This window comes from Lemur catta, chromosome 13, assembly GCF_020740605.2.
Source record: "Lemur catta isolate mLemCat1 chromosome 13, mLemCat1.pri, whole genome shotgun sequence".
NCBI classification, from domain to species: Eukaryota; Metazoa; Chordata; class Mammalia; order Primates; family Lemuridae; genus Lemur; species Lemur catta.
Genome location: NC_059140.1, coordinates 10761203 through 10788135, shown reverse-complemented (window position 1 = coordinate 10788135; position 26933 = coordinate 10761203). Strand labels below are relative to the sequence as shown.

The following is a 26933-nucleotide window of genomic DNA, read 5'->3' as shown; positions in this document are numbered from 1 at the left end:
AGTAGGGGAGCCTCCCGCAGTGTCCACGTGGAGAGGCCCTGCCCCATTTTCAATGTTGAGAATCCTCATACCACCAGGGTAACATTGGGGGAAGGAGCTTCTCCTGGGGTTCCCGTGGGTACCTCCTAGAGCCACACCCTAAGCTCTCCCTACCCCTGCCAGGGTTCTTAGGACGCATGTCTGGGGCAGATGTCCAGGACAGGTGCCTGGGAATAGGGCTGCCTGGAGATGGTAGCCTGTGGTAGGGTCCCCCACCTGAATCTTTAATTCCCTTGATTGTTTGTGCCAGGGTCCTCTTGGCCACAAGGTCCCCACAGTCTTAGCTACTTTGCTTTCCAACTGAAGAGCAGACTCATCCTAGGAGTTAGCTTTGATCTGTCCAGCCTCTTTGGTGCTTCGGAACCAGCTGTGGGATAAGGCTGTAGCATGGGAGCTTAAGTAGAAGCCAGTGGGAGTCTGGGCCAGGAGGAGGCTGTCTCCAGTGCAAGTGCAGCTTGCAAGTTTTACTAGACATCAGCCACCCTGGGGCACTGAGCCAGTGCTCTCCCTAACAGGGCTGGCAGAGCCCCTGGTCTGTGGGGATTAAGGTGACCCCCAGCTGCAGAGGTAGATGGCTGAGATACCCCAGGTTGTACTGCCACAAGGAGGGGCAGGCCGGCCACAGAATTAGAAGTGTGGTCCTCAGGCTGCTGGTGGTGGATGTGTCCGTGCAGCACCCTCCGCAGCAGACAGGAGATCCACTTGTCCAGGTAGGTGTGGGGTGCTGGGCCCTGGGGAGGGGACCTAACACCAGGGGGCTCTAAAGTGCAGCTTGTGTGGAGTGATTGGTATAAGCCAGTTTGGAGAACCGAGATGAGACCAGGCCCTCCTCAATGAGCTGAAGCAGCAGAGAACTCACCTTCTCCCTCTACCAGGGGAAAGGCCAGGGAATGGGACAAGGACAGGGGAGCCTCCAGAGCTCTACAGTCCTGGGTGTGTGGTTAGGCGGACGCTCCAGGTCAGTGTGAATCTGCAACACGGGCCAGGTAGAGGAGTGGATTTTCAGGCTCTGGACTCTCCTTTAGCTTCTGCCCTGTGTCCGATGGTGCTGGCTCCACCATTCTAGTCCTGGCCTGGTGTGCTGGGCAGGGGCGTGGGCCTGGGCTGCTCACACTGCAGGTCCAGTTATGGCCAAGAACCACTTGTATCTTCTGTGAAATGAGGGCAAGCCCGAGCCCGGCTGCCTCACAGAATTGCGTGGAACCTCACAAGGGAGCAAGGCTGTGACAGTCATGGTGTGAGAAGAAGGCTCAGGGAGAAGCAGCCTCACCGACCTCTCGATCCTGAGCCCCTCTAGAGGGATGAGACAGTCAGGGAGTCAATGAACTCAAAGGGGATCGGATTTGCAGTATGCAGTGCAGACAGGATCCTGCAAGCTGAAAGTATTTTGTGCAGCTTGAATTCAGGTCTCTCCAGCACCCTGCTGCCTGCTAAGGCTGGGCTTTTAAGTGGTCCCAGACTGGGTGGTCCAAGATCAGCTCCCCAGTTGAGACACACACATACTGAATTGAGGGTACCCCAAGTGGAGACTTTCACAAGAATCTGGACTTTTATCTTGGAAAGGCAGCATCTCAGTGACGCGGGGCTGTCATCACCATCACTTCAAAAGGAGAGGTCCCTCACTTTAAGGTTACTTAGTTAACTTTTGTAAAATGGAGTGAAAATACCTGAGCAGGGGACACTGCCAGAGATGTGTGGCGGAGACAGCATTTTGTCACCGGTTTAGCTGATGCAGCATTCTTTAGAGAGGCTCATGGGAGAGCAACAGTTAAAAGTGTGATAGTAACAGTCAGAGAAATTGAGCGTTCTGGGTGCATCTGGGCTCCCATAGAAGGGTGTGGCCTTGTTGTCTTCATGCCTGGGGGCTTTTTGAGTAACTGTCTCTGGAAAAACTCCTTTACAGGGGCAGCCACTATTTGAAAAGCTTTTTTCTGTTTTGGGGACTGTTGTCAGTCCCACTCTCTCTTTTCTTCACCTCTCCTCATCCAGGCTCTCAAAGACCTTAAAGTCCAGGTTGAAAGTTCTGCTTGTGGAGTCTGAGGTAACACTGAAAATTGGGGCTGACTGGGAGGTGGAATACATTGCCAGGGTGCATTGTGCCTTCTTACTGTCAGGATCTAGATTAGTAAAGAGGAGAATGATTTCAGGAATGAAAACGGCTGGCATTTCATCCTGGCTTCATCCATTTGGGAACCTGACTTGCAATGCCTTCTGACCCTGCAGCCTCCCAGAAAGGGGACTGGTGTTCAGGCGAGGGAGTCCTGGGATGGCCAGCCAGAGCAGCTGGGGCCAGGTGGGAGAAATGGAGACTGAGAAGAGGAAGGAGGAGCAGGGCTTCTCAAAGAGAAACAACATCTAGAAAGTGAGGTCAGTGAGAGAGAGGCAGGGGTAAGAAGTAACACGAGGCAGGCAGAGTGAAGACCAGAGAGCCGACCAAGATTGGAGAAAGCTGGAAAGTGGAGGACTTCACCAGCCATCGGTGAGAGAATATCGAGTAGTAGAGCAGTAATGAAGAGATCCATTCTCGGGCCAAATGTCCTGGTCATTTAGTTCACTGAACATTCGGCATGGGGTGTGAGAGTGGTGTCAATGAGACCCAAAGTTCTGACCTGAAGTTGCCCATTTTGGCAACTAGGAGAAAGAAAAGGATGTTTGAGGGATGGACAGATGTGCCAAAAATCTGAGAGGATGTCAACAGCTCGGATGACAATAAGGTCTGATCAGACATCAGGTGTCTCAAAGAATCTGACGTCAGACCAAAACCTAACAATCTGGCCAGCAGACAGGCCTCCCCAGACTCCGACTCAGATTGTGACCCTGAAGTCTTCCCCATAGCCTGGCGTAGCTGGGACTGGGTGAAGACTTAATGGGGGCATTGTCCCCCCCCAGGAAAGAGCAGTTAGGAAGCGTCTCTCCATGTCCCCCTCCCGAGTGGTAGACCAGCACCAGGTTTTTCCTTGACCAAACCACAAAGCTACCACCCTGCACCTCATGTATAAGAGCATTCCCAAAGTTTCCGGAGAGCAAGTGACTCACCCAATTCCTAATAATGTGAAGGGACCAAGGGGGATATACTAGCAATTGCAGATGAGGGAGCAGTTTCAAGACTGAAGCATCTCTCCGTCCAGAGGTAGGAAAATGAGATGATGAGACAATTCTGCCACAGGGGAGAAAAAATGGCTTCTAACTGTGTGAAACTGGAGAAAAGACCCTGGGCAGGCCACCAATTGTTAGGGCAGAACACCTAGTAGGTGCTAATTGCACAGCTGGAGAAAGATTTCTCACACAGACATTAAGCTATATAAAAGTTTATCTAATCCTTTAGAACGACAGAGAAAATTATATATATATGTACATCATATATATATAAATATGTATATATATGTGTATATATATATATATATATATATATATATATATATATATATATATAAATGGAGAGACAGAGAGAGAGAGAAATAAAGGAGGTGGGGAGAAGAAACAGGAAGATGGCCTGGCATCCCAATGAAAGAGAAGGGAGATTCCAGCAGATGGGCCGAATGGTTCACTGCTGCTTTTATGGGGATGAAAAGAAAATATAGTTGATTGTTGCTGATTGCTGTATATCCCTCCTTCTCTTCTTAACTGCAAGCAGATAATGGAATCTGCTCTGTGAAATTGCTGCATCCCTTCCCTTTGTGTTAGGGATAAAGTGACCTTGCCCTCAAGATATGTCTAGAGATTGTCTCCCATGCTGTCATCCAGGAACTTCTCCAGGCTGTGAGAGAGATGGTAAAAAGCAGTTTTAGTCCATAAGTCTAGTACTGTGAAAAAATTTACATTTCCTTTTGTCTGCTGGGCTCCTTAGAGATGTTCAGAGCTCTGCAGGGCTCCTGTTACCTAGGTGGAGAGGGAGCAGAGCTGATTTATTTTGCTCACAAGATGGACTGTTTTTTCACTCCCATTTATTAATATTTCATATGTCCTTCCCATAGATAGATAAATAATACATAAGTCGTGTATATATATATATATATACATCTATCTATCTATCTATATATATACACACACACAGATACATAGATATGTTAATGGAAAAAAACCATCTGTAAAATTATTGAGACAGGTTTATTCTGAGGCAAATGTGAGTGATCATTACCCGAAACTTCACAATATCAAGAGTTCTTGAAAAATTACAGCCAAGGGGGTTCGGTTAGTTTGGTTTTATACATGCTTTGCAATCAGTAGAAAGGAATGTTGTAAGATTAAGTTTTATCTTAATCATAGAGGATGACAGAGACTCAATATGATCTGCTAAGTGTTGATGGCCTGCAGTCATGACTTAACCTTTGCCTTGCATGGTCTTGGGTCCTGTTTGTAATTTAGTAGCTTATTGTCAAAAAAAACTTGTTTTGTCACCTTTATAATTTCTAACATTAGTGCTGGTCTAAACTCCAAAATGAAGAGTGCATGAGGGAGTGTGTCCAATCTCTCTTTCCTTTGAGAAATAAAAATAAAATTCTAAGCCTCTCAAGTAATTGAATGGACCCCCTCTTGGCCAAAGAGACCCAAGGAAACCCTAAACCTGATAGACAAGCCATGACAGGATGGGAGATCAGACATGCCTCACTATACCCTCTCTTGTTAAACACCATTATCTTTTTTTCCTCAAGGTTAAACAGAAGCAGCTCTTTCTGATTCCACTCAACCACCTAATGCTGCTCTTCCTTTTTTCTGACTTTATCACAGCATCTGGCCAGCATTCCTTCCTGACAAGAGGCCAACAATCTTGAGGTGGTTCTCCACAGTCCACAGAGAATGCACAGTGATTGATTTGTGTCTTCTGCTTCACCTGCTGACATCAGAGCGTTGAAAATTCCACACTTGAATCATGATAAAACTGCCACTTTCTGAGCATGGGACCCATGAAGTAACCTAAAGCTTAATTGTGCATGCTCATGTTTCTTTGTTCCTGAATATTCATGGCTCCTCCTGTAGTCTATTAAATCTGTATTAGTATGTTTTGCCATCCTGTTCAGCATAAATTTCTGTACATTTTCCTCTCCCTTGAAGTGCTTGATTTTCAGTGTCAGCTGGTGGCTCTGCTCTGTATAAATTCTGTGATTTTTTTTCCCATTGGAAATCTCCCATATGGTGGCCATATTATGGGAACTCATTTGGGCTAAACATGCATAGAAAACATTTACATACAAAATTTTGGAACACAGTTAACTACAAAAAAATGTTTATAGCATAAATATTAAAAATCAGTTGTGGGTTGAGTGTAAACCAGTTTAGAAAATATTTTGAGAGATCCAATGCCTTCAAAGTATATTTGAAAAAAATATTTCTAAAAACATTTACTTTAAACAATGCACTTTAGAGAGCGGGAAATATAAGTACTTAAAGGAGAGGTGGCTATGTGGTTCTCAATTCATAGAGAGCACACAGTATAATAACAACAAGAGGATCTGCTCTCAATGCTGTTATGATCTGCTTAATTACTTAGCATGGATCAGAATTTCTTTTGTGTATCATCACATACGCATCAAGGCATCAGTGTGAAAGGCCCCACCACACATTATAAACCATGCTCCACTTGCTCATTAGCTGATTTTCAAACAAAGCTCTGGTAAAGACACCTTTATGCTCACGATGTAAAAATTTCCAATGAAACATCTGGAGATATATCAAAAGAAAGGGGAATTGTTTGTTGTGCTCAGATTTCTGACACTGAGGCCAAGTGTCTGCAGTGAGTGACCTGGCAGAGCTGAGGATAACTGGCATCTCACTTGAGAATCTCACCCTGGGTGGGTCAGGAAGACCTGAGCTGAAGGGAGTCTCCAGGTGTCTTGGGGAAGGGAGTTTCTGTTCTCTCACACACATCTCAAACCACACATTGTCCCATGATACCACATCTACTCCTGGGGTCAGTGAGGACTGAGGACACAGAGGGATGGAGTTATGAGGTCAAATCTCCACCAAAACTCTGCTATCACCATGCAATTCCTGCCCATTTGTGTACAGGCACACTAGACAATGACTGGGTCACCTTACTGGAGAGGTTGCCATCCTCAGGAATTCCCTCTCCAGCATGTTCCTTACAAAAGTTTTCCATCAAACACCCACACGTGTGTCTAGAGGACTAGATGAGTCACGCCACACTCACGGCAAAGCTCTACTTTCAAGAATGAAGATTACCACCTCTTTGCTCCTAGAGTTACTGTTGAAAACAGTGACTCAAACAGGTACCTAGAGGACCCCTGCCATATCCCCACCCTTCCATATTCTCACCCTGCCATATCCCCACCCAGACCCTGAATCTGCAGCACCAACCTGGTCCTTTAACTAACCTAAGATTCTGGACCACTTGATCCTAATTTCATCTGCCTGCATGCACACAGGAATAAGCCAGAAAAGAGCCCTGCCTCGGCCAGTGTCCATAGAACACACCAGGCCTTCCACTCACCTTGCACTGTTGCTCACCCATGCAGATGAGTCCTTGACAGCACCTGCCCCTTTCTGCATCCCCACCACAAACCAAACCCTCCTTCATGTGCACAGTGTACCCAAGGCCACACTCAGGTGCTTGAATCAGGCACCCACGTAGTCATGACAAAATCCGTGGATCTGCCTGTTGTAAGTATAAATACAAAGTGGAAATAAGAGGCTTAAGTTTTCAACTTGAAAATAAGGAAAGATATTTTTCCCCCATACACTTTTATAAAACATTTAATTCAAAAATATTTAATTATAAGTTTTTTTTTGACTCTTTGAAATGTGTGTGAATACTTGTAAAAGCTAATAAAGACTTATGCCATCAGCAATGTTTTGTTCTGTACCTGGGAGCCATCTTTTGAAATGAAATATCAAAGCTGATTGTGCCCTATGTCACACTTTCCATATGAAGGTGGCACCCTAACATCAGTTAACACCTAGTTTTAAGTTGCAAAACTACCTCCTGTTATGTAGACTTGACATGTGTATTTTTAATTGAATAAAACCAATTAGCAAACACAGATGCTCTCCCTAATTACCAAACAAATTCAGGGTATATACTCTGTAAGATAAATAGTGCTGTCAAGTCTTCTTGTTTGAAAACTATTATCTGTGTTGAGAACTTATATGTAAAAGTTTGGATTTGCTTAGTTATATAAAGTAGTGACTTTTTTGTGTCTCTTTGGAATCAGTGGATTGCCTATTATGCCAATCACATTCTGGTTTAACTGAGTAATAAAATATTTTTTCTTTTTGAACAGTGTGGACAGATTTTCTGGGCTGGGGACATTTAACTTGAAATCCTATTTCCGCAGTCCTTCCTAGAACTAAAAAATGCAACATAAAAATAAAAGGTACCCACCAGACTTCACACTAGAGGGGTTTTGTCCACCAGATTCCTTCTTCAGCTTCCAGCCCCTAACCCACAATGGTGAAGCACAGAGCCTGACTCTCCCAAATCCTGCACATAGTAGGGTCTCCACTCCATTTGGGGTCTGCTGTCTCATCTACAGCATAGTTAGACCAGATTCCTAGGAAAGCACTCTGGCAAGGTTGCCATCAGCAGTTCCAGCCTGTCTGTCAATGCACCTGAAATCCTCAGACCTGAAGCTGATTCAGAGACTATGGAGTCCCAACACAAATAGCAAACAGTGAATGTTCATGGAGTTGGATTGATAAACTCCACTTCTGCCTCCTTTTCTTGCCAAAGTGCCAGGAAATGGGCAGAGGGTGTCACTGAATCCATGTCTCTCTAGAGACCTGAGTCTGCAGCTCTGAATTCTGAATCCAAGGCCTGAGGTTCTTCAGGGTGCATTAGAGCAGGCTCCATAGGGGATCTCTCCTCCTGTTTTCCTTCCCTCACTGTAACGCCCCCAAATATAGGGTGCATTGGATAAATCTGGAATCTTCACACATCACCTGGCTTCTACCTGGGACTGACAAGACAGGACCAGACTTGGACTGAAGATGAACAAAAACAGACAGGAGACATTTTCTGCTGTGTAAAAGATCAACATGGATTTTATAAACCTGAAGGGACTTTTGGGGGTGGGGGCCCAGAATTTTCTAGACCTTGTCAAGTGACCTCCTATAGCTGTGTAAGAAGACAAATAGAAAACTGGACACTACTTCTAAATTTTGCTGGAAATTATGGGACACTTAGGGCCCACCTTTTAGGGTATTAGGAGGATTACCTCACACAATGTGAGGGACCCTGCACAGTGCACTGTACCATATTTGTGAGCATATAGTACTTGCTCCATAAACACTGCATTAATGTATGTGCACATGCTGTTTTCCCAATGCAGATGTATTCAGATATTGCTGTCTTCTCTAGCCCCAGTAAAACTTAAAGAGCTAACAGGGAATGCTATGTTACAGAATGGTGATCTGTGGTCTTCACTTTGGACCAAAAGTATTTGTGTTGTGATAAGCGGGTTGTGTGTAAGGCACTGTGTGTGCTGTGCCTGCTGTCTCCAGCTGAGCGCTACTGATAATGGGTCTAAATGGAGCAACATCAACACTAACAGGGGACTCGTTAAACAAAAGCCAATTCATGGCCCCTTCCAACACCTGCCGTTCACATTTCTTAGAGAGGGACCCAGAGTACCATGATTTATGTGCACATTGAAGCTTCAGAGGCGATTTTTAGCCAAGTACCTCAGAGGCCAGTGTTCTCATTAGGCTCGCATAGCCACTTTGAGGAATTACCACCACCTGTTCCTTCCCCACAGACTCCGTCTATTGATCTGGGGTGGAGCATCCATGTGGTTTTAATTAAGTAACACGCGTGATTCTAAGGTGAGGCTTGGGCCAACCACAAGGGCTCTGAGATACATTTCTGAGAGCTGAGTTCAGCCTTTGCTTTACAGAGAGGTCACAGAGCTTTATCTGTTTGAGTTCAGTGCGGGAAGGACAGTGTGGCCGATATTCCCATTGCTGTAACAGAAATTGCTGGCACGTGTGTTGGGGAGGGCATCTGAGGGAGGAAGGGAGAAACTTACATTTTTATCTCCATGAAAGAGCTCATCATATGTGATTCTTTCCTCTGACAAGGGACAGGGAGTGTCACCTTTTCTGTACTTCAAGGTCCTCCTGCCTGTGGATATTGTGGAAACGGGTGGAGATAATGTGCTGACTTCCTGCAGGGCATGGTTTCAAGATGCAATTCTAATTTGTCAAAACAATCTCACGTGAAAAGAAATCCCAGCACAGGAGGAGAAGAAGAAGAAATGGATGCCTCTCCAGTAAGTTTGTCACAGGTAAAAGGCCGTACCCACTATTCCTCCTGGAATGACTTGTAGAATTTACATGGTTAGAATTTGCAAACTTCTTTACGTTTGAACTTTCTGCCTAACGAGTGTGTTTTAACTACTTTTTTCCCTTTCTTCTTATGATAGTCAAGGAGCTAGTTAAAATCCTTTCCCCTATATACCAGAGCCTTCTCCTCCATCTCTGCATCCAAGATTCCTACATGCTGTGGCCACATTTCATGATAAATTTATGACCTGTAATATTGAAAATGTTCCTTTTGTGTCAGGTCAATATAGAATAGTGTGGATGTCCAAGATTCCTACTGGGGATGGGGTCAGGGCGTTGGATGTGAGTGACGAAGGGGAACATGCACTCTTGAGGTTCCATTTGGATTCTCCGTCAGCTCTATCCAGAGTAAGATTAAGAAAAAGGACAAAGAGAATGGCATTAATTGCCCAGGATAACTCAGAAAATTCAGAAAAAGATAAAGATTACCAGACACTTGGTCTGTTGGATGCTAAAAAATAACTATTTAAATACACTGTTACATATTAGAGAACATGGGAGATATCTGTAGTTTGAACTTTGTATAAAACTGGTGTTTCTCCTTGATTACCTCTTATTTGATTTGGGCCACTAATACGACAGCATTGGTGTTTTATCCTCCTGTGTGGAATAGTGCCTAATACCAGTTTGTCCCATTAAAGTTGTTGTTAATTTCATTTACTTGGTCAATGTGCTCTCTCACTGATTCCCCAGTTACAAAGTACATTATTTTCATTAATAAGTGCATTGGGAAGATTTACTGAGTGATGTGCACGTGCCTTCATGTTTAATCTGGAATCTTCCCTTTCTTCCCAGTTTTTCTTTACTTATAGATTGCTTTGAATAATGAAGGTTCTCAACTTTGTTTACTGTTCAGATGAACTGGGATAAGCCCAAAGTCCACGACTTAGTGGATATTTCCAAAACATTCTCTCTGCGTCTGAAGCATTGGCTTCACTCGTAGGCTTGTTAGAAATGCAGAAACTCAGATCTCGCCACAGATCTCCTGAGTCAGAATCTGCATTTTAGCAAGATCTCCAGTTTATTGTTATACACATTAAAATTTTGAAGATACCTTCTAACTCACAATATCTCTCTATAATGAGAAATACAGACAACTTATCCTATAGGATGTAAATATAGCACCCAAATTTATATACCTGTGTTGATGCCTTTAATTTTATATATTATCCTCCAGATAAGTATCATATATACAGTGGTTCCTATGTTGTATGCATCCTCCTTTGTTTGACTTAAAACCTATTTTCAATAATATCACTGTGTTATTTGAAAAAATTGTGTGGGATAATTATAGTCACTTATACGTCAAAAACAGTCCTTGGAACATTCATTTTTCCTGAAGTCAAATTAGAACTCCACTCATAGCCACACTGATAAATATGTATTTTTTTCAGGAAGAGTTGACATTCAGGGATGTGGCTGTAGAATTCTCTCCAGAAGAGTGGGCATGCCTTGACAGTACTCAGCGGAATTTGTATAGGAATGTGATGTTAGAGAATTACAGAAACCTGGTCTGTCTGGGTAAGGAAAACTTCAATACACAATTTCTATTCTACACTATGTGCTTCATTTTCTTCCTTTGTAGACTGTTTCTTGGGAGTTTCTACATCACATGAATGAGTTTTAGAGCCCTGCTTTCAAAGAAAATTTGGAGAATTTGTGGTGTAGAATAGAAAATCTCTAGATGTCTCATCTTGATTTAAACTTTCCCCTTTTTTGAGCTCATATGTGTCCTTCATTTTAGATTATTGGTATCTCTAGGAATTCAGACTACAGAAATTTTTGCCTGCATCTTAGGATCCAATTTATACCACTTGCCTTTTCTTTGCTGGTAATGTGATGTGGTGCTCAGGGGTTGTAAATTTGAAATATTTTCTTCTCATTCAAAAGAGACAGGCAGGAAACAATATTTTGAGAAATAATTGTCTAGACTCTTCTATAATGCTCTCTCTATTAAGGGCAGTACTAGATAAGTAATTAAAGAATTCTCAGCAAGAGTAATATGAATTATTTCCATTAAAACAGGTCTTGCTGCCTCTAAACCAGACTTGATCCAGTGTCTGGAGCAAAAGAAAGAGCCCTGGAATGTGAAGAGAGAGGACACAACAGCAAAACACCCAGGTAGGTGAGATTGAGTGAAGCAGATAACACAGGCGAGAGGTCAGAAGGTCAAGAAAGAAGCCAAAGATTTAAAAGTGGCTTGGGAAGCTCTGTTCAATTACACATGCTTTTGGAGAAGCCTGAGTATGTTTCTCTTCCTCTCATACAGGGACAGCTTGTGTCCCATTCTCTTTAATCCTCTAAGAACTCTACTGCCCCTGTAGTGATATTTCTTAGAGTACAGTGAGAGGCAATGGTCTTTGCATAGCTTATGATGGACTAGTGACTCTGGGGTTATCTTAATATCTATACATTTTTTAAGAACTGTATGTTAAACCATTGTTTAAGACAATGTCTTGCTGTGTTGTCCCAAGTGGAGCCCAGTGCCTGATAATAGTTGACTGCAACATCAAACTCCTCTGCTCAAGGTATCCTCCCACTTCAGCCTCTAAAGTAGCGAAGACTACAGGCATGCACCACCATGACCAGATAATTTTTTTTGTAGAGATGGCATGTAATTATGTTTCTGATGCTGGCTTCAAAATCTTGGCCCTAAATAATCCTCTCACCTTCACCTCCCAAAGTGCCAGTATTATAGGTGGGAGTGACCATGCACACAGCTCCATTTTTAAGTTCCCTTTTTGCTTTATGTCTGAAATGTGTGAGGGGAAGAGTGGAGATACTGAAATTTGTTTCAGAAATCCTAGAATCACTGGGGACAGAAGTCTCATATTTTCTGCTTTTTGATTTCCAATTCTATGGAGGTGCAGTTTTGTAGGAACATATAGCATCTTTCTAAACATAAGAAAACCTAGTATTATTCCACATCTTAATATTTTCTAGTATGAAATAAGATTAGAAAATTAAACTCTTTATGACCAAATTCCTCAACTGTAATATAATTTAATTTGTCTACACCCCTTCAAGAATTCTTCAACATACTGTGTCTTTGGGAAGCCTATAATTTCTGAGCATATACTAAATTCCCGATTGATAATCAATATTTTGTATATAGGGTTTTCTTTGTCCACACTCTTGCCAACACTTGTTATGACTCTTCATTTTGATATTTGCCATCCTAATAGGTGTGAGGTGATATTTTATCATGGTTTTGATTTGAATTTTCCAGATAATTGCTGTTGTGGAATACCTTTGTTTAGGTTGGCTTAAAGTGTAAACCTGAAATGTATGTATAGCATGTAACACTTATATAGTGACCATAAAGCCTGTGAAACAAAAGCCTCAGGAGTCTGCAGAATCCAGGGTTGTAAATCTAAGTTTTAGCACAAAGAGCTGCAGGACCACAGACAGGCAGCAACACAAGCATTCCTATCCCCCATGATAGGAAGGCAGCTATTCAACCCCCATCTCTGCTGCTATTGCTCACTTTCCCTGAAAAAAACCCTCTATCAAATGCAAGCTTTTCTTCTCCCTCAGGGTGAATGCTCTTTTGGTCTCCACCCATCTGCACCCAGATACTCTAAATAAGCAGCAGTTTGCTACACTTTAGGCTTTGTGTATCTCCCTCTGGGCTCAGACCTAACAATTGCTGCCAAAAACCAGGAGGGCACATTGGACAGACATGAGCCCCAGGACTCTAGCAGGGAAGGCTTGCAACTCGGGAAGCAGTAGGCAGTGGCAGCTTGTCCTGGGCTAACTCACGAATCCTGCCCTCCTCTGAGTCCCTGGGTCACTGGTAAGGTTTCCATAGATCTTTTACTAAATTGAAAGAGGCCAGTCTCCTTGGTACATCAAAATGCCACCATAGCTAGTAACCTCACTTGTCTCTGAAGAGGTGGCTGGGAGAAGTCCCAAGCCAGGCAGGAGCCTCTCTGTAACTTGTCTATGATCCTGGAGTGTAGGCAGAGTATTCTAGCTTGGCTGAGGTAAGGTGATTGTCCACGTGGACCCTCCTGAATGAAGGGATGAGGCAGATAGCAGACTGCGATTCAGATCTGTCTTGCTTATCTTTAAAATCTACACCCTGAGATATCCTGCTCCTGGTGAGCAGGGAGGTCACAAAGTCGTTCAGGTTTTCCTGTTCTTCTTGTTCTTTTTTACTCATCTTGACTCAAAATTGTGACCAATAAGCTGGAGGACTCCTGGTCCCCGGGGCCTTCATTGGACACAGAGATGCTTGTTCTGATTCCTCACTCATGCTCGGTGCTCACCTGTCACTCCCCTGCCATTCTCTCATTCTAGGGACACCTAGAATTGAGTAGAATCAGCCCCGTGTGACCCCTACTCTTTCCAGGAACATGGGAAGCTCTCAGTCCATTCCTCCTAAGACTACCCCTTTGGAGTGCCTTCTCTGAAGCCACAAAACACTAGTTTTCATTGATAAATTTGGCCAAAATGACTTATCTTTTACTTTAATACAGCTTGGCCACAATAGAGGTTAAATAATAACTCTCAGTGGCCTGAAAATGGAACTTTTGACTTGAACTTACTACAAGATCTGGATAATTATAGTCACTGTAATACCAAATGATCCAACATCCCTTGTATGCAAGTCTTCTTTACTCTCCACTAATTACCCTCTGTCTGTCAAAATTGGAATGTGGCACAGGTGTTTCTACTACACACTAGACCCCCTTCCAACTTCCCACCTCCCCGTAAACCACCAGAAACTCTGGATCTTAAACCCTCAGATCTCAGTCCTTCCCCATATAAAATTCCTCCACTGCTAACTAAACCCACTCCATAACCCCTTCCTAACCTCGAATACCTGCTCTTTCTCTTCCAAAATCTCGGGACCCACTCAGGGAAGTGGTTGGGGAAGAAGGCATTGTGTGGGTACATGTTCCCTTCTCCATTTCTTTTTTTTTTTTTTTTTTTTTTTTACACTTTTCTGTGCCAGGGTCCCACTCTTTTTTTTTTTTTTTTTTTTTTTTTTTAATTTCAGCTCATCATGGGGGTACATAAGTTCAGGTCATATACATTGTCCCTGTCCCGCCCATCCCCCCGAGTCAGAGTCCCAAGCGCGTCCACTCCCACTCTCCAGACAGTGCGCCTGGCACTCACCATGTATTCATACCTCGATCCCCTCCCCCCCCCACCTCCCCGGGTCTGCACCCTCAAGCATGACCATTCCCCAGAGGGTGCGCAACGCACTCGTCATGTAGGCATACACCCATCCCCTCCCCCCACCCCCCATCCCAGTCTGATATCCAATTGGTATCCTTCCCTGATGTACATTTAGGTGATGATCAGGGAAACCAGTTTTCTGGTGAGTACATGTGATGCTTGTTTTTCCATTCTTTGGATACTTCACTTAGTATAATGGGTTCCAGCTCTCTCCAGGAGAACCAAAGAGATGTCGTATCATCGTTATTTCTTATAGCTGAGTAGTACTCCATGGTATACATATACCACAGTTTACTAATCCATTCGTGGATTGATGGGCACTTGGGTTGTTTCCACATCTTTGCGATTGTGAATTGTGCTGCTATAAACATTCGGGTACAGGTGTCTTTGTTAAAGAATGACTTTTGTTCTTCTGGGTATATGCCCAATAATGGAATTGCTGGATCAAATGGTAGGTCTACTTGAATCTGTTTAAGGTATCTGCATATTGCTTTCCATAGGGGTTGCACTAGTTTGCATTCCCACCAGCAGTGTATGAGTGTTCCTGTCTCTCCGCATCCACGCCAACACGTGTTGTTTTGGGATTTTTTGATAAAGGCCATTCTCACCGGAGTTAAATGGTATCTCATTGTGGTTTTGATTTGCATTTCCCTGATGATTAGGGATGTTGAGCATTTTTTGATACGTTTTTTGGCCATTCTTATGTCTTCTTTTGAAAAATTTCTATTCATGTCCTTTGCCCATTTTTTGATAGGATTGTTTGATTTTTTCTTGCTGATTTTCCTGAGTTCTAAATAGATTCTTGTTATCAGTCTTTTATCTGATGTGTAGTATGCGAAAATTTTTTCCCATTCTGTAGGCTGTCTCTTTATTTTCGTGACTGTTTCTTTGGCTGTGCAGAAGCTTTTCAATTTAAGCAGGTCCCATTCGTTTATTTTTGTTGTTGCTGCAATTGCCTTAGGGGTTTTCTTCATAAATTCTTTGCCTAGACCAACGTCTGTGAGAGTCTTTCCTACATTTTCTTCTAGAATTGTAATCGTTTCCCACTTAACGTTTAAATCTGTTATCCACCATGATTTGATTTTTAGGAGAAGTGAAAGCTGTGGGTCCTGTTTCAGTCTTCTCCATGTGGCTATCCAGTTTTCCCAGCACCATTTATTGAATAGGTATTCTTGTCCCCAGAGTATGTTTTTGTCTATTTTGTCAAAGATTAGATGGCTATATGAGGATGGTTTTATATTTGGATTTTCTGTTCTGTTCCACTGGTCTGTGTCCCTGCCCTTGTGCCAATACCAAGCAGTTTTAAGCACCACAGCTTTGTAGTATAGTTTGAAGTCTGGCAAATCAATACCTCCCATTTTGTTTTTATTGCTTAAGATTGCTTTTGCTATACGGGGTCTTCTCTGTTTCCATACAAAGTGTATAATTATTTTTTCTAAATCTGTGAAAAATGATGTTGGTAATTTAATAGGAATTGCATTGAATCTATAGATTACTTTGGGTAGTATAGACATTTTAACGATGTTAATTCTTCCAATCCATGAGCATGCTATGGATTTCCACTTATTTACGTGTTCTGCAATTTCCTTCCTTAGCGTTTCATAGTTCTCTTTATAGAGGTCCTTTACCTCTTTAGTTAAATATATTCCTAGATATTTTATTTTCTTTGTTGCTATTTTGAAAGGTATTGAGTCCTTAATTTGGTTCTCCGATTGAATGGTATTGGCATATATGAATGCCTCTGATTTGTGTGTATTGACTTTGTAACCTGAGACATTACTGAATTCGTTAATTAATTCCAGGAGTCTCTTGGTTGAGTCCTTGGGGTTTTCCAGATACAACATCATATCATCAGCAAAGAGTGAGAGTTTGATCTCTTCTGTCCCTATTTGGACACCTTTGATTCTGCTCTCTTGTCTGATGGCTCTCGCAAGGACTTCCAATACAATGTTGAAAAGTAATGGGGACAGTGGGCAGCCTTGTCTGGTTCCAGTTCTGAGTGGGAATGCTTTCAATTTTTCCCCATTCAGTATGATGTTGGCTGTGGGTTTGTCATATATGGCTTGTATTATTTTTAGGTAGGTCCCATTTATGCCTATGTTGTTAAGTGTTTTTATCATAAAAGGGTGTTGAATTTTGTCAAATGCTTTTTCTGCATCTATTGAGAGGATCATATGGTCTTTATTTTTGCTTCTATTTATGTGGTTAATTACATTTATAGATTTTCATATGTTGAACCACCCCTGCATCTCTGGGATGAAGCCTACTTGGTCGTGATGAATTATTTTTTTAATCAGCACTTGGATACGATTTGCTAGGATTTTATTGAGAATTTTTGCATCTACGTTCATGAGTGAAATTGGTCTGTAGTTTTCTTTTTTTGTTGCATCCTTTCCTGGTTTTGGTATCAATGTTATATTGGCTTGGTAGAATATGTTGGGGAGAATTCCATCCTTCTCAATATTGAAGAATAGTTTATGTAGGATGGACACCAGTTCATCTTTGTATGTATGGTAAAATTCAGGTGTGAACCCATCTGGACCAGGGCTTTTCTTTTTGGGAAGGTTTTTTATTGCTGTTTCAATTTCAGTTCTTGATATTGGTCTATTCAGGAATTCTATTTCTTCCTGATTGAGCTTGGGAAGGCTGTGTGTTTCTAAAAATTTGTCCATTTCCTCCTCATTTTCCAATTTGTGTGCATAAAGATTTTTGTAATATTCATGGATAATGTCATGGATCTCTGTGGCTTCGGTTGTGATTTCTCCTTTTATGTTCCTGATGGAAGTTATTAAAGATTTTTCTTTTCTGCTCTTGGTTAGTCTAGCCAGTGGTGTGTCTATTTTATTTATCTTTTCAAAGAACCAACTTTTTGTTTTATTAATTTCCCTTATAGTATTTTTGTTGTCTTTTTCATTTAATTCTGATTTGATCTTAACAATTTCTCGCCTTCTGCTGGGTTTGGGGTCAGTCTGTTCTTCTTTCTCCAGCTCTTTGAGTCTATTCATTAAGTTGTCTATTTGTAAGTTGTCTGTTTTTTTGAAATAGGCATTTATGGAAATGAATTTTCCTCTCAGGACTGCTTTAGCTGCATCCCATAGATTTTGATAAGTTGTGTCACCTTTGTCATTTAATTCAAAGAATGTTTTGATTTCTGACTTAATTTCTTCCTTTACAAAATTGTTATTCAGAAGAAGGTTGTTTAGCTTCCATGACCTTGAGTAGGAATGAGAGTTCCTGTTAGGGTTCATTATTACTTTTATTCCATTGTGATCTGAGAAGATGCAGGGTATGATTTCTATTTTTTTAATTTTTTAAAGACTTGCTTTATGGCCTAGGATATGGTCAATCTTAGAGAATGTTCCGTGAGCCGATGAGAAGAATGTATATTCAGTGGATTTAGGGTAGAATGTCCTGTAGATGTCAGTCAGGCCCATTTGTTCTAGCCTTCTGTTTAAGTCTACTATGTCTTTGCTTATTTTCTGCTTGGAGGATCTGTCCTGTGCTGTCAGTGGGGTGTTAAAGTCTCCAACTATTAAAGTGTTGTTGTCTATCATTTGGTTTAGATCGAGTAGGATTTGCTTTATGAATCTGGGTGCACCTAGATTGGGTGCATATATATTAAGTATGGTTATGTCTTCTTGTTGAATTGTGCCTTTCACCAGTATGTAGTAACCGTCTTTGTCTTTTATTACTTTTGTTGGTTTAAAGACTAAGTTGTTGGAAATTAAAACTGCCACACCAGCTTTCTTTTGGCTACCATTTGCTTGAAATATCAAGTTCCATCCTTTTATTTTCAGTCTAAATGCATCTTTGCCGGTTAAGTGTGTTTCCTGAAGGCAGCAGATACTTGGTTTGTGTTTTTTTATCCATTGGCCCAGTCTATGTCTCTTGAGTGGGGAATTCAGGCCATTGACATTTAGTGAGAGAACTGATAATTGGGACAGATTTCTGTTTATCTTATTGGGTAGAACTTCGTTTCTATGTTTTCTCTCTTGAGCCATTGTGGTGGCTAGAATTTGATCTTTAGTTCTTGGGTGGTTTTACATTCGTGGGCCTTTGTTGTGATGATCCGTGTGTAACTCTCTTTTGAGTACTTCTTGGAGGGGTGGTCTTGTCTTGGTGAATTCCCTCAGTCCTTGTTTATCTGAGAATGTCTTAATTTCTCCTTCATATAGAAAGTTTAGCTTAGCTGGGTACAAGATTCTAGGCTGGGCATTATTCTGTTTCAGAAGAGTGAGAATGGGGCCCCAACTTCTTCTTGCTTGTAAAGTTTCATTTGAGAAATCTGGCGTAATTCTGATGGGTCTCCCTTTGTATGTTACTTGTTTCTTTCTCCTTACAGCTCGAAGAAGGGTCTCTTTAGTGGATATTTTGGTCAGTCTGACGACTACGTGGCGTGGTGTTTTCCTATTTGCTATGAATCTACCAGGGGTTCTTTGAGCTTCTTGAACCTGTATATCTAAAGTTTTAGCAAGGCCTGGGAAATTTTCTTCTATTATGTCTTCAAATAGTTTATCCAGCCCTTGCTTATTATCTTCTTCACCTTCAGGGATGCCTATAACTCTCACGTTAGGTTTCTTCACATAATCCCACATTTCTTGAAGACTCTGGTCTTTTTTCTTATTTCTTTGCTCTATCTCTGTGACTGTCTTATTTAATTGGAAAGAGTTATCTTCGATCTCTGAGATTCTGTCTTCTATTTGATCTACCCTGTTCTTGAGACTTTCCACTGTGTTTTGTAGCTCCCTGAATAAATCCCTCATTTCTAGGAGTTCAGTTTGGTTTTTCTTCAATATGTCTATTTCTTTAGTGAATTTTTCTTCCAAATCCTGGAATTTTTTTGCGGTTTCTTTGCGTTGGATGTCAATTTTTTCTTGTATATCATTCAGCTTATTTATAACCCAAGACTGAAATTCTTCTGGTAACATGTTGGTGTTCTGAAACTGGCTTGTGCCAATTGGAGGAGAGTTGATATTTCTCTTTGGGGGCGAGGTTTCCGTTTGGTTTTTTGTGCTCCCCATATTTTTCCGCTGAGCCCTTCCCATCTGGCTCTATCGTTAGATCTTTTCTCACAGCTTTAGTCTAGTTAACAGCACGTCTTGTACTCTGTTCTTAGGCTGTGGAACAGTCTAGAAATGTTGCTTCCTTTATCTATAGGGGGAGACTGTTGTGTGCTGTTTAGAGTTTCTTTTTTCTATCTCAGTTGGGGGACTGCTTCTGATGGGTCCACCCCCAGAGGGTTGGCTTGACCTAAGACCAGTTTGGCAAGTTAAATCACTGTGTTGTGGACTTTCAGTTAGTAGGCAGGATTCACACTATTTGCAAGCAGAAAGCCTCTTCTCCCTCTCTTTTTCTTTCCCTTCCTTCTTCTTCTTTTTTTTTCTTTCTTTTTTCTTCCCTTCCTCTCTCTTCCTCTTCCTTCTTCTTCCCCCCCTGACTTTTGGTTCTTCCTCTGGGTGTGTGGTTTCTGTCTCTTTCTGCAGGAAAGACACTGGCTAGGCAGAGGAGGCAGTGCCCTCACTCCCTCAGTGCCCCAGCTGCTGCAGCTCCCACGGGCAAGGGTCTACACTGTCCCAGTGTTCCCAAGGTCCAGGCTCCACACTCTTGCATCTGGGGAAGCACTCAGTGTTCACACCTGGGAAGGGGACCTGGAGAGGGTCTATGGATCAGGGGATGGAGCCTCTTGGGGAGCCGCCTGGCACCCTATGGCTCTGCAGCAGTTAGACCTTGGCCCGCACAATTGCTGCTGCCCACCCGCAGTTCACTGGTACTGGGGGGCAATATTCAGGGAACAATAGGAATCAGAGCTGGGGGTCTGGAGCACTCAGGAGTATACAGTAGCTCCTGGGCTGGAGGGCCACCGGAAAGGAAAAAAGAAAAAAAGAAAAAAAAAGAAAAAAAAAAAGAGAGAGAGAGAAACAATATGAATAACAAGGAGAATAAAGAGAAAACAAGAAAGAAAAGAGAAAGAAAGAAAGAAAGAGAGAAATAAAAAAACAAAAACAAAAAAAACCCCCAAAAAACAAAAAACAAAAAAAAAAAAAAAGAAAGAAAAAATCTCGCTTTAATATTCCACGCTCGCGGCCCCTCGCCTCGGCGCAGGCCCGCGTCTGTCCCTTTAAGAGATAGGGCGCTGGAGACCCGCCAGAGGCTTAGCTGTGGGAACCAAGATGGCGACCGCGCATCCGCCGGTTGCAGGTGCCCGGGGAGAGCGTTCAGAGCTCGGCAGGCGCCAGGGCCCACAGCGGCTCCCCGGCCGGAGAGCTGCCGTGGGGGCAGAAAAAAGCAAAAAAAGTCCCGCTTTAATATTTCACGCTCGCGGCCCCTCGCCTCGGCGCAGGCCCGTGTCTGTCCCTTTAAGAGAGAGGGCACCGGAGACCCGCCCGAGTCCGAGCTCTCGCCCGCCTATGTCACCTGTCCTCGGAGCTCCAGGTCTCCCGCGGTGATTCTGCACCAATTTCAGTCAGATCCCTGACCGAGTGGATGTGGGGGACAGTGGGGAGATCAAGCCGCTTTGCTGTGGGGCTGCACCCGCCCCACTCGCCGGTGAGGCAGGTACGGCCGTCCCGCACTCCGCTGTCTGTTTTCCGTCCCGCACTCTCCAAATTATCTCGGTCTGATTTCTCACTCGCCTCTGTTTTTTCCTGTTCCCTGTGTCCCACGGTGATTCTCCGTGGGTTCACCCCACTGTTCCTGTGGAGAAGCAATCCTCTAGCGTTGTGGCAGGTGGAGATCCACGCCTTCCTCTCCGGGAGCACAAATCCAGGAGGTCACCTCCACTCCGCCATCTTCTGGAATTCCCTTCTCCATTTCTTATCTCTCCAAGAGAGAGAAAAGCCTAGGTTCCTTCTCAACTGATCTTCATGCTTTTATCAAAGAATTTGTCTGTCTATCTCAATCTTACGATATCTACATAATTCTTTCCTCTGCTTTATTTCCTGAGGAGAAAGAGACAGTCTGGCTCAATGCAGAGGCAATAGTGATAAAATTCATAGACACACCCCCACCCAACCAGTACGGATGACTGCCACTCCCAGAACAGACGTAATATGGGATTATAAAACAGAAACCCCAGAGGAGACAGAAGAATGGGCTAAGAGAGAAGATATGATCACATGCCTATTAACAGGCCTGAAAATGTCTGCCCAGAGGGCAGTGAATTATAGAAACCTAAAAGAAATTACACAGGGACAGGAAAAAATCCATCTCTTTTCCTGTCCAGGCTCGCTGAGGCCTTACAAAATTATACAAACCTAGACCCTACTACTGCTGAGGAAATTTTACTTCTCAATATACCTTTTATCTCCTGAGACACACCAGACATTAGACATAAACTTAAAAAGTTAGAAGATGCTTCTCAAACCCCACAAAGAGATCTGTTACAAACCACTTTTAAACTATTTAATAAAAGGGATCAGTAGCAACAACTTCAAAAACAAAATGGAGACCAGACTAAATATCAGATGTTGACACCCACTATAAACAGACCCCCTGAATGTCTATAGTCAAACTGGAAAAAGGGGCAGACAATGACACCAGGCCCATGTTTTAAATGTAAACAAACAGGCCACTGGGCAAGACAATGTCCTAATCCACAATCGCCCCCAGGAGTTTGTCTCCTCTGTGGAATTAGGGCTCACAGGAAGGTCATCTGCAACTTAGTCCTTCAAGGCAAAGCCACATCCCTTCCTCCCAACAAACTGGGCAATCCTGATCTCCTACTACTGAACTTCTTAGGCCTGGCCACAAAAGACTGACAGTGCCTGGGACTGACAGCCCCCAAGCCAATCACCACATCAGAGCCCCAGGTATCTCTGTTGGTGGCAGGTAAGTCAATTCTTTCCTCATCAAGAGGAGGACAACATTCTCAGCCCTGCCAGAATTCCAAGGAAGTACCCAACCCTCCTCACTATGTATTGTGGGAGTTGACAGCCTTATTACCCTCCCCCTATAACCCTCCCTTTGACCTGCCAGCTAGGCAAATATATCTTCATTCATTCATTTTTAATTCTCCCTCTATACCCAACCCCACTATTAGGAAGAGATAGCCTCTCAAAATTACATGCTATTTACCACCTGTCGATCACGGGCCACAGACAAACACCACCCTTCTTCTCCTCACAAACTCCCCTCCATCTCCTATAGCCTTTTTTGAATCTGAAGTCAACCCCAAAGTGTGGAACATTTTCATAAATGGAAATTTTAATAAATGAGCTCCATAAAAGATTCTCCTCTTTCCTTATCACCCTGAAAAAGCTACAGAAGAAAGATCTCCACATTTTCCCCACTTCTGAGTTCATTTTACATAGAAATTTAATTTTAACCAAAAAAGGAGGCAATATTAGGGTGGCCTTGAAACTCCCAATTTTTAATTACACCTAAAAATCAATTCTGAGCTCTTCCTACTCTTTGAAATTTCTCTGCATAAGTACTATGCAAATTGCTCAGACTCTGCTTTCACAACTCATAGAAGAGCAGAGAAAAGAAATGTGAATCTTTACATTTCCCCAGCTCAAAGCCTTTAAAATTTCCTTAAAAACCTCAAGGTATTCCTGGGAAAGTCCTAGGCAGACAGCAGGGGAGTGAACTCCAAGCCTTTACTTACTGCCTCAAACCATATCTCAGGGGCAAAATTCACATCCCCTGCCATAGGACCGACTACGTATCAAAGATAACCAAGTCTCCAGGGAGAAAGGAAACAAGAAAACAGCCAGAAAGACAAGAGCACCTACTTCCCAACTTTCTAATTTTAATTTTTTCTCTTTCCCATTACTGACCCTTGCTTTTCTTTTATGTATATACTAAAGAGTGGAATGTTAGTTTGGCTTAAGGTGGGAACCCAAAAAGTATATATATACGATGTAATACTTAGAAAATGATCATAAAGCCTGTGAAACAAATGCCTCAGGAGTCTGGAGAATCCAAGGTTGTAAGTCTAACTTTCACCACAGAGAACTGCAGGACCACAGACAGCTACTGCAATGCTGGCATTCCTATCCCACCTGATAAGGATGAAGTTACCCCTGTCCCCTGTATTTGTGGGTATTGCTAACTTTCACTGAAAATCTCCTCTATAAAACCCAAGGCATTTCCATCCCTTAGGGTGGACGCTCTGTGGCCTTCACACATCTGCACCCAGGTGCTCAAACAGCATTTTGCTGCACCTTAGGCTTTGTGTGTCTCCCTCTGGGCTCTGAATCTAACACTTTTTATATACCTGTGGTTTACTTGTGTTTTTTCTTTGAAAAAAATCTACTCAGTCTTTGCCTATTTTTGAATTTGCTGATGATGATTATTATATTTGCCTCTAAATTATATCAGTTCCTATATATTTTAACATCTTATGAGATATGTAATTTGCAAATATTTTCTCACATGCTATAGGTTTTCTTATTTTGTTTTTCTCCCTTGCTGTGTAGACACTTTTTAGTTTGATGCAGTACAACTTGTTTATATTTGCCTTTGTTCCAGTGCTTATTGTGTCATGTTAAAAATATCAATGCAAGACTTACATCAAAAGATCCCTGTTTATAAGTACGGTTTTTCTATATGATTTCTTTGGAATTCTTATTTTTTAAAAATTCAGCATACTACAGGAGTATAAATGTTTATGTTACATATATCTCCTTTGCCCCACCTGAGTCAGAGCTTCAAGTGTGTCCATCCCAGAGATGGTACGCACTGCACCCATTAGTTGTGTATATATCTGTCCCTTCCTCCCCCCCTCCCATCTGCATGACACCTTATGAATGCTAATACTATTTGTGCACTTATGTGTCGGTCAGTTAAGTCAGTTCATAACAATTTCATAGTGAGTACACGTTGTTCGTGTTTTTCCGTTCCTGTGATACTTTGCTTAGAAGAATGGGTTCCAGCTCTATCAAGGATAATGTAAGAGGTGCTATACTACCATTTTTTTTTGTGGCTGACTAGAACTGCATGGTATTCATATACCACAATGTATTAATCCAGTCTTGGGTCAATGAGCACTTGGGTTGTTTCTACATGTTTGCCATTCTGAATTGTGGTGCTATAAACATTCCAGTGGGCTGTCCAGAGCCGACACTATCCTCATTAAATCTCCTATTGGGCCTCTGTAGTAAATTTATCTAATCATTTATTATATTTTTCAGTTTTACAATTTCTGTTCAGTTCTTTTTATGGCTTTTATCTTTTTGTTAATATCTCACTTTCTTCAGACATTGTTGTGATGACTTTGTTGTCTGTCTGTGTTATGTTTTTGCTTGTAGAGCATGTTTAAGATGATTGTTTTTTATTCTTTTTCACATCATGGAAAGATCTCCATTTCTGAAGGGTTGATTCCTGGAGATTTATTTTGTTCTTTCCAGCTAGGCAAGTTTCGTTTATTCTCTACATGCCCTGCAATCTTGTGATAAGTTGACTCCGTTGTGTCTTTTGGATTTTACCTATACATTATAATTTTATGGGACTGTGTTCAACTCTGCACACTTTATCACACTAAGGTTCAAAATTGAAATATCAGTTAGCTATGTATCCATTGCCAATATAATTCTCTATGTGTTTTTTTTGTCTGCATGTATACGTAACTTCTATTTTGTTTGCAACATTTGTTTTTTTTTTTTCCATGATGGATGGCCAATAGTTCTTTTCTTTTGTCCAGGTGAGTTGTCATGGAAATTACTGTAATTTTTGCATCTATTTATTATTGAATGTGTATGACTTCTCTATGAGAGAAATGCCTTTGCGATTTGAAGATAATATTTGAAAAGCTTGTTAACTGTGGATCTAAGACATTGATTATTTTTGATCCTGAATTTTTTGTGAAAATGATATACATTTTATAATCTTAAATATTTAATTTTTCACATCAGTCATGTTACCAATATTAACTTTCTTATTCAACATATGTCTAGAATGTTAGTGTTTTGTACAACTAAAACTGAATACACATGAAACAACTAACAATTTACCCCATTGCCTAAGCCTTGAAAAATAACATTCTGTTTTCTTTTTTTTTTTTTGGAGACACAGTCTCACTGTGTTGCTTGGCCTAGAGTGCCATGGCATTAACCTAGCTCACAGTAACCTCCAATTCCTGGGCTCAGGCAATCCTCCTGCCTCAGCCTCCCGAGTAGCTGGGACTATAGGCATGTGCCACGATACCCGGCTAATTTTTTTTCTATGTATATTTTTAGCTGTCCACATAATTTCTTTCTATTTTTAGTAGAGACAGGGTCTTGCTCTTGCTCAGGCATTCTGTTTTCTGTTTCTAAGAGTGTAACTACTTTAGAAATCTCATTTAAGTAAAATGATACACCAACTTTTTTTGGCTCACATTTCATTTAGCATAATATCACCAAGATTCATGTGTATAATAGATGTTGCAAGATTTCCTGCTTTTTGAAACCTGAGAAAAAGTCCATTCTTATTTTATTCCAAATTGTATTTATCCATTCAATTAGTAAGGACAGTTTGGGATGCTTTCATCTATTGGCTTTTGTGAATAATAATATAATGAATAAGGGTGTGCGAATATCTCTTCATTTCCCTATATATGTAAGAGTTATATATGTGTTATATTATAAATCCTTGATCTAGTTGTCTACCTTTATATAAAACTGATTTGATTACTGCAGTTTTTTAATGTTTTGGTATCAAGAAGCATGGTTCTTATAACCTTGTTTCTCTTTTTGATGATTGTTGGGCTCTTTTTGTCCATTGAGGTCCCATATTATATTGTAGATAGCTGTATTTATTTATGCAAGAAATGAAGTTGGAAACATGAATTGGATACACATAGTCTGCAGATCACTTTCGGAATTGTGGACATCTTTACAATATTGTCTTCCAACAGTTAAAGAGAGCATGTTAAAGGGTGTGCTGTTTATTCTCATATATTCCTGATTTTGTTTTGTTTTTATTCTGTAGTTCATTATAGTTTTTTCCATTTTGGTCAGAAGTGAAAATTTGTAAAATTTGCATTTTAAATATTTGTTAATGCTTGTTTATGGTCTAAAGTATGGTCTCTCATGAATATTTTATGTGCTATTGAGAAGATCGTATATTCTGCTGCTGTTGTTTGGAGTCCTCTGTATATATCTGTTAGGTCTAATTACTTTATGGTGTTTTTAATCCTCTGTCCCCTTAGTCAATGATGGGAGGAGGAAGAGGGGATGGTTACATTCACACCTAATGGGTGTGGTCCACAGTTTGGGGGATGGACACATTTGTAGCTCTGATTTGGGCAGGGTAAGGCGCTATATGTAAACTAAATATTTTTAAGCCCTTAATGTTCTGAAATATAAAATACAAAATAATCTGTTTAATTTTATTATTTATTACTGACAATGGAATATTGAAGTATTCTATTATTATTATATTGCTATCTATTTTTTGCTTCAATTCTGTTAATGTTTCCTTTATATATT

At 41.6% G+C, this 26933-nt stretch overlaps 1 protein-coding gene across 1 annotated transcript in view; it reads left to right on the top strand.

The window, feature by feature from the left end:
- Positions 1–6630: 6630 nt before the first annotated feature.
- The window catches only part of LOC123649055 (zinc finger protein 736-like), a 45322-nt gene continuing 25019 nt past the window's right edge, over positions 6631–26933 (top strand). Inside the window, exons 1-3 of the mRNA XM_045566984.1 lie at positions 6631–6657; positions 10731–10857; positions 11362–11457. Of these exons, the coding sequence (XP_045422940.1) occupies positions 6631–6657; positions 10731–10857; positions 11362–11457 (250 nt within the window). The remainder of the gene's footprint in view (positions 6658–10730; positions 10858–11361; positions 11458–26933) is intronic.